The 8,859-nt window shown below is 38.2% G+C and overlaps 1 protein-coding gene across 1 annotated transcript; it reads left to right on the top strand.

The window, feature by feature from the left end:
• Positions 1 to 1,152: 1,152 nt before the first annotated feature.
• Positions 1,153 to 6,361, top strand: LOC149279025 (protein Wnt-1). The gene is made up of 4 exons (XM_089501484.1): positions 1,153 to 1,253; positions 3,748 to 4,007; positions 4,751 to 5,016; positions 5,870 to 6,361. Exons 1-4 carry the CDS (start codon positions 1,153 to 1,155, stop codon positions 6,359 to 6,361), a joined length of 1,119 nt encoding a protein of 372 aa, XP_089357610.1.
• The last annotated feature ends 2,498 nt before the right edge of the window (positions 6,362 to 8,859 follow it).

Genomic DNA, 8,859 nt, shown 5'->3' with positions numbered 1-8,859 from the left:
TTTAGAGAAGTCATGGCTACAAACCATTCCAAGGCTTATGGTGTAGGCTGTTATTAAATAAATGTTGCAATGCGATCAGACATAATGTTAAAGAATCTCCCAGCCTGGGTGAAAAGTAGATACAGTATTTTAGTTAGTGGAGAATTAAACCAAAATGACGTATGTAGAACAGCTGCCAAAAAAGTGAAAGTTAAAAAAAAACTCAAGAGTAAAAAGCCACTAAAGAAACCTCAGAGATGCTGAGCTCCCAAAGTATCCTCTTTGGATAGAAGCCTCTAATGCCAGTGTGATAGGATATTCCAGGAAGGGGAGAGGCAGTGGAGGACTGTGTGGGATCAGGACAAATAAGACCTGCAAACTCCACGCAGATGGCACAGAACCTGGTGTCTGTCATAAACCATGCATATGGGAGATAGCTCAGCCACCATCCCATTTCCCACTTCATACACTTATCACCAGAGATTTTACTAGCTGGAATATTTTAACAAGTCTTTACAAAAGCTAAAAAGAAACATACAGTAGACTGTGTTGTTGAGTTACTGAAGGAACAAAAAGCTCCCCCGGCTTTTGATTTTTTTTCAGTAAAATCTGAAGATGTGGGGGTGGGAGGATTGCCCCCTCTGCGTTGGATTTAGTGGCTGTCATGCAGAGAAGGATTGGGGAGGAATTGTACAATGACTGATCTGGGTTCTATGGACATTAAGGGTATTAATCTCTCTCCCCACCTTCTTTCACTCTGGCCTCCTCTGATGGAAAGACAGCTCCTGACCGCTGTGTCACCTACTCAGTAGGAGCAGAACATGTCCCTTGGTCCTCATTGTTAGGATAAGCCGATGTCTGCTTATTTAGTGCTTACTGGGATCGACACAACGTTCACAACTGGATCTTCATCCCATCTCGAGCTGAAACTAGAAGCGACTTGCAGGTTTGCTGGTATTCCTTTGCCCTAGCTTGCACCAGAGACCTAAGAGCACTCAAGGTTAAGTCTTTGCCTAAAACTATTTTAAGCTCAGTTTGGACCACTTTGAGCAGAGCTTAAACCCCATAACCGGGATCAGTGCTGGGGAATGAGCACATCTGAGTGCTGACCTGAGAGCAGCCTGCGCTGAATAACTCCATACACCTGCTGGACCTTCTGTACCCAACTCAGACATGAGGATCCTCGCGTTTCTGGCCGGCCTTAAGACATTCTGGGTTTTAGCATTTTCTTCTCTCTCAAATACGATGGCTGTGAATAACAGCGGTAAATGGTGGTAAGTAATTTACCTTTCACCAGTAATAGTGTATTTTGCGATCACAATAACTGCGAACTGTAGGGATAATGATAGCCCTGCCTTAAATGCTTCTATATATATATTTTAACTGAGCTCTCAGCAAATTTGAATTAATCTGACCACCCAATAACAATAACAGTAACCTCACTTTCCGTACATCCACAATGATACAGCAAGTCCAGCTGTCCTAGACCACCACCTCTGAAATGGAACTTTTACACTGAGGGCAGGAACACCTGCACCTAACTTATGTCTTGTAAGTATGGCTTTGCTCCCCTGCACCCTCATCACCTGCATTCAATCTACATCCACCTGGCATCAGCATTAATGTCCAATATTTCCTGCACCTAATCTGTGCTAAAAAATTAAACTGATAAAGGTGCATTATGGACCTGCATCAGCAGCCTCAAATAGACATCTACATACATAGCATGTAATGTCCAGGCATTTCCTGAATTATCCTCCAGGATGCATCAACCCTCCATCCAAAAGTACATATTACAATGCCTTAACAATTACCTGTACCTAACCATCTCAATAACCTCTTCTGTTTGCTTAATGCAATACCAAAATCATTGCTTTTATAGCTACAAAGTCTGGCATTTAAGCAACATAACAAAAGTGTTTTTCAATATTATGTTGTTTAACACGGTTTTTATTTAACCAGACACCATAATATGATTGATGTCCTCTTGACAACAGTATATGACACTGAAAATGTGTCTTCACTGTGCTGTGATTTGTAGGGTTGCTTACCCAGTTCATTGCACCTGTTGCATATATGGCTGCACTACTACTGCTGTAAAGTACCACCATGCTGCATTTATCTTAAAATACACCTTCCATAATAATACAACTAGCCTGTACTAGTACAAGCTTACTATTAGTTGCTGTTACATTTAACCTGCCCTGCACCTAGAGCCGGTGCATCTGTAAAATGCAATGCAGTGTCTCCCTACAGGAGGCTATTTTGGTATTTTTGAGTAGCAGTGTCCATCCTCACCAATTACCTTGTGTTGGCCAAGATCTGTTAAAATAGCTACCTGTACTTTAATGTCACATAGATATCCTATGTTGTGTTACTAAGCTGTGATTTGTCCATATGTATAAGGTCTTATGTCTTGCTTCTACATATACTGTGTGAGTTAGTTTAGATATTGTTGTTGGCTTTAAGTCATCTGACCCTGGGACAGGAAGATTACATTGAGATTCCAAGGGCATTCCATATGCCTTCTATAAACATTAATTCACTTTTCCAATTGAAACAGATTTGTAAACTTTTATCTGGAAAAAATGAAAGAAAATGTTTTATATGTACGTACCTGACAAATAATGCGGTTATTCAAGAAATAGTTCTATTTCTATGTATTTAATTCAGAACCTTCCTATGATACCTTTTTCCATTGACTTTTTCTCGGCTAGACACAGAACTTCTACTTTTTCCCTAAAGTGATTTTTTTGAAATGCAAAAAAGTATGAATTTTTTTTACACATCACTGTGGTAAACTCAAAGCAGTACTGTCACTCCTATAATAATACATTTTACAGTTATATATATGCTATTAAATAGTTATAGGTTTGTTTATAAATTAAAATAAACAATATATAAGTATTAGAGCCCACCATATACAGTGACAAAACAGCATTATTATTTCTTCCATTATTTTATCTCTGCCTATTATTAAGTTGCTGACTGTTGTTGATTGGTTCATGCAGCCTTTACATGGCTGAGTTAGAGGAAAGAAGAAGAAAACTCGGGACGGGAAATTGATTATATAATGTTCGCTATGCCCTTTTGAGCCGAGGATCTTTAGACCTTAAATATACCCCAACTTAACTAACAAACTTTGTAATGCTAAAAATGACAATTCTCCTTTAAATTAATTATGCATTAAAAGGCTCATTGACCCTGACATGAATCATATAGAACACATTTTGTCAATTCATTGAATTAATTAAAGCACATCTATCAAAAGCCAGATAAGAGAACACTAGTCAGACATATTCATACAAAAGTCATTCATGAGATACCCCATAGTGTATAGCACCAATGAAACATCATAAAGAAGGGAAAATCAATGTGCAATTTTATAAATATGTTGGATGAATGTTAAAAAGAGAATTATCCCATTGGATAAAAAAAAATCCCATCCAAAAAGTTCTGTGCAATTATACAGCAGCATACACGGCTTTGAATTATTGTTTATATTTGGTATTCTTTGACAGATATGTGCTTAATATGATCAATCTGATCAATTAAGTGTTCAATCGGGTCTTCTGTGACCATCAAATGCTGTTGGACTACAATTCACATCATCCTAGTATAGTTGATTCCTATAACACACAAAGAGCATCCGATGCCCCAATCGGGCCTTTGCACACGCCTGACTTTTAAACATTTATGAAATCGAGAACAAACCATTGTTTTTATATTTGAATTCCAGTTTGATACATTTTTTGTTGTGTCTTGCAGGGGGATAGTAAACGTAGCAACTACTGGTAATGTCCTTCCCGGATCAGACAATGGGCCTGTCCCTTTGGTGCTAGATCACAGTCTGCAGCTCTTAAGCAAGAAGCAAAGGCGTCTAATTCGTCAGAACCCCGGAATTCTCCAGAGCATCACTAGAGGCCTACTGAGTGCCGTTCGAGAGTGCAAGTGGCAATTCAGAAACAGGCGATGGAACTGTCCCACAGGACCTGGAAATCAGGTGTTTGGAAAAATTATTAACAGAGGTTAGTGGTTAATGGTGTCCACAGTGTGGGGGGGGGGCAGTGAGGTGGAGTAGTCAAGGTGCAATAATTGATAATGTTGTAAGAACAATGTTCAGAGGTGGTACCTGGAATTCTGCATCTAACATAATATACAATATATGTAAAACTTACAGGCTGTAGATGCTAGCTTAAGAAAACTCTATTATGTTTTTAATGATTTTTAGTTTGTTTTTTTTAAACACTTTTATTTGTTGATAGACAGTATGCCCAGTTGAACACATTGGTCCAGTACAGATAACCTTCATCACTCCATCTGCATGCTTTGAGTTGATGAAGCGCTATGATTTACACTAGTAGTGGTAGCTTTACTAGTCTAAAACAACCTATGTAGGGTGATGTTGATACTTTAAGTCTAACAACACAATAATCAGGCATAGGAAACACTACATTATGATAGGAATCATAGTCCAAACCTCCAAGGGTGTCATAGCTTGGTTGGCTAGGTGCATTATTTGATGGACAGTAAGGAGGGGAAATCTGTCTGATGAAGCATTGTGTGGTTGTAACACCACTAGATTTACATACTTTACATAAACCCATGTGTAATTCAATTGTATGTAAAAATCAATTGTGATTTATACTTTTCAAGTTCAATTGGTCTTTTCTGAAATCTAACCTCATGTTAATATACAAACCGTCCTTTAGTTTGGTCAATGCCTTGTATGCATGTCTATCTGCTAATATATATTATCCTTGTTTAACAGGCTGCAGAGAAACAGCATTCATATTTGCCATCACCAGTGCAGGAGTAACTCATTCAGTGGCCCGGTCCTGCTCAGAGGGGTCTATTGAGACCTGCTCTTGTGATTACCGTCGGAGAGGACGTGGAGGGCCCGATTGGCACTGGGGAGGCTGTAGTGACAACATTGAATTTGGTCGTTATATAGGACGGGAGTTTGTGGACTCCAGCGAGAGAGGGAGAGACCTGAAATACCTGGTTAATTTGCATAATAATCAGGCAGGAAGAATGGTGAGTACAAGTGATCTTTAGCATGGGTCAATAATCACATTGGAAACATGGGGTCATAATATTTTAATTAACATTTAAGCAATATTTTAATTACTGCATATTGAAATACATGCCTGTATAGGTGCAATCAAACCAAGTAGCATTAATTATTAATAAGTATCAATTAGTAGAGCTATTAAAAAGATGCACGTAATATTGCTCACATCTTCACATTTGACTTGTTATGTAAATAGCAAATAATAGACCCTTATGTTAAGTACTTAACAGTCATGTAGATAGTATTATTTTATTTTGGAGTATGTTTGTTTATCTGTATATGTTCTTCAAGGTGAGAAACTCAATTGTACTGCTTACAAGTATATTTTATATATATATTGTATTTCACATTCTTCACTTTGAATGCAAACTCTTTTATGGATTATATTTGGACGCATTGGCTCAAAGCAGTGCATTACCCATAGAGTTTACAGGGGTTCCCGCTGTGACCCATGTTCCTCAGAAAATCCAATGGAATTGAGAAACTAGATTTGTTATGACCCAGATCTATTTTCCGTGACTAAATTGCCCTATTACTAAATGAGGAACTGGATACGATCTCACATGCCAACACTCAATTTTACTACCATGTTGAGAGGTACAGGGGAGCAAGGTATGATTGGTCTGAAAATTACAACATAGACTAGGTTATCAGACAGTGGGTGCTAGATCCCCATCTACAAGAGTATGACACAAATTCCACTGTTTCCTCATTTTTTGCACTGCTTTACTATGACTATTTGTGTAATGCAATTTATGTTAGGTATCACACAATGTACAACTCAGTAGAAGTTATCATTCTGCTTGTGTTTTCCAGACAGTTCTTTCAGAGATGCGACAGGAGTGTAAATGTCATGGTATGTCAGGGTCCTGTTCTCTCCGGACCTGCTGGATGAGGTTACCCCCTTTCCGCGCTGTGGGAGATGCTTTGAAAGATCGGTTTGATGGTGCCTCAAGGGTCACCTACAGCAACAATGGTAGCAATCGGGGGAACTCTCGTAGTGATGTCCCACACCTGGAACCTGAGAACCCCAGCCATGCCATGCCATCATCAAGGGACCTTGTATACTTTGAAAAGTCTCCCAACTTCTGCAGTCACAGTGAAAAGGCAGGCACTACTGGAACTACAGGACGGATATGCAACAGCACCTCTTTAGGTCTTGACGGTTGTGAGCTTCTGTGCTGCGGCAGAGGCTACCGGACCAGGGCCGAGAAAGTCACTGAGCGGTGTCACTGTACCTTCCATTGGTGCTGCCATGTCACCTGCTTGAATTGCACCACCACACAGATGGTTCATGAGTGTTTGTGACACCTACATTATTGCACACCATGGGGCGTACATAATCATCATACGCCTTTCCTGCCCTTAAGCCGGCAATGCGGTGGCAAATAAAAACTTTATTGTCACTCTGGTGGCAAACAAAGACTACACAAGGGATGTTCATTCAACATAGAAGCCTTATATATATAGAACATTCCTGGATGATAACTTTTTAAATAATCAGTAGTTTAATATTTAAAACCGAACAGTCCTCAGTGTGGAATATTTTGTTTTCATTGTTACCCAGGCCTTAAATCCTGTATGCCTAGTCTGTGTGCCTATGGGGTCAGAACTACCTAGTATGCACTAGTGACTGATTATAGTATGAATGCACTGATAGTCCTGCACTGATAAATAGGGCTCTATACATTAACCTCTGCCCTATTATAGGGGTCATTGTCAAACATGGCAATTATATTACCTCATAGCACAACCAGTTGGACCAAAGTTATACCACTCTGCTTTTTCTACACATCACATAGTGTAGAAAAAGTAAAACTGATATTATATACAAAGACATTAAAAGGTATGGTATGTGTACAGTATCATAGTTAGCAAACTAAAAAATGTAAAAAGGTGTATTTAGCCAGTGCTGGTTTGTAGCAGGGTAACAGCAAGCCGATAAGCCGGTTTGTTTTAGGAACGAGATGGCAGGGGTCGCAAATGAATGAAATCACTGTCTTTCCATGGCCATGGTGCTCAATGCTTGACTAATGTTGTTGCATAGCTATAGGTTTGCATCCTTCTGTAAAAAGACATTGGAAATCAGAAGTTCATGGAATGGTAGGTCACACGGCAAGTGTTATTATAACAAAAAAACAAACCTACAATGTCAGCCAACCTGTGCAACTAACACATAAACCCCCAAATGTATAGTTGGAAATCTCAACATCTAAATATAAATTGTATATGTATGTAGGTATAGAATGCCAGAATTATCTTCCAAAACAATGTGTAGTGACTCAATAAGTTGCAATCTTCTGGTTTTTGTATGATATTCTTTAACTTTGTTTACAATAATTTTACATTTTTCAAGCATTAACGCATACTATACAAACTGTAATTCTGAAATAGAAAACAAAGTCAAAGGTAAAACGGCTTATAAAGCCAACAAAGAAAAATGATGTGGAATCATATAAGCCTTCAAAACCACAGAGTTCTTCTTCAGATGGTAAATTTCATTATAGTTAACTGAAGATTGCAACTGTATTCATTCAAACATGGTTGGGACAGCTACACAGCAATTAACTTATGTGTGTTTTGGTTATGATTAACCCTTGATACATTGGAAGATGTGAAATTGGGTAGTAGGTCATGGCTTGTGATGATGTGCAAAGAGTAATTATAATGATTTATTTCACACCTATCAGATTGTGGGAGATATTTATTTAGGCTAAACTGGAACAATTCTATTAAATAGTGCTTAATATGGTGCGATCAGCAGGAGCATTCAGTTGGTTACTATGGTGATAACTTCAAGTTTGCCCCAAATCAACTTCTATCCTAAGTAGATTATATGCCTTTTATACCCCTTTTTCAATCACTGTAGATCTGCCACTGTTAATGGCAGTTATGAGATTTCTGTTAAGGGATATAGGATTTACTAACATTATTGAATTAAATGCTGTTGGAGACCTGAAGTATATACATGCCAAGAAACCAAATTCCCCACTGAGAAAAATATTACAATGTTCCAGAACCAAAGGGCTTTTTATCTGTACGCCCAGCTTGGACACTGGTGGGAACCAAATTTATCAAACAAAAGGAAAGTGGAAAGGTTTTCATGTTCTGGCAATCTGGGGAGCAGACTTTGTATTCTTCCACACAGAGTGGAGCTTTTTTTTTTTTTTTAGAAGTAAACCAACTATGAGACGTTTCAACCAAATCTTAATTTAAACAATGCAGATATTTTTATGAAGTGTGCTTATTTTATTTCAAATAATATTTTATAATGTGAAAGATCCTGTCTCAAGTACCCAAAAATCATGAATTGGCACCATGTAATAACGAGTAGTTACCTCCAGATAGGAAATCATAGCTCTACAAGTTGCCCAAGGATAGGAACAATTAGCTGTTTGTTTTATATGAAACAATCTTTATAGCAACATATTAAATACTATTTAATATTTGTTTGTTAGCTGCCCCAAACTCCATGTTTGTCAAGAAAAACTGGAGCAATCTTTGGGAAAATGTCTTATTTTGGAGCAACCACCATAGAAACTAATAGGATGTTCTTGCTGTTCGTTGTGTAACACTTTGGCATAGAATTCTTGTAGTTTTGAGAAGTCTTGAGAAGTATGTCCCATGATAATAACCCTGTTATTTATGCATACAAAAACCAGGTATAGAGCTAAAGTCTAAGAACTGGTGTGGCATTCAATGGCCATGGTGTGTTCACCCATGGTGTGTTGGTTGTGGTAAGTGTTTAGCAATATATGCAAAGGGATACAAAAATTATTGGATACCTAAACATGTGCCTAATAAGT

The sequence above is a fragment of the Sceloporus occidentalis genome, unplaced genomic scaffold, assembly GCF_023333645.1.
Source record: "Sceloporus occidentalis isolate IW3139 unplaced genomic scaffold, rSceOcc1.0.p SCAF_175, whole genome shotgun sequence".
Classification (NCBI taxonomy): domain Eukaryota; kingdom Metazoa; phylum Chordata; class Lepidosauria; order Squamata; family Phrynosomatidae; genus Sceloporus; species Sceloporus occidentalis.
This window is presented reverse-complemented; position numbering and strand designations above follow the sequence as displayed.

Bases quoted from the DNA above. Each gene is read 5' to 3' on its own strand.
- LOC149279025 (XM_089501484.1), top strand. From the start codon at position 1,153: ATGAGGATCCTCGCGTTTCTGGCCGGCCTTAAGACATTCTGGGTTTTA. The intron at 1,254-3,747 runs GTAAGTAATTTA...TGTGTCTTGCAG, and splicing joins AATAACAGCGGTAAATGGTG to GGGGATAGTAAACGTAGCAA. The intron at 5,017-5,869 runs GTGAGTACAAGT...TGTGTTTTCCAG, and splicing joins ATAATCAGGCAGGAAGAATG to ACAGTTCTTTCAGAGATGCG.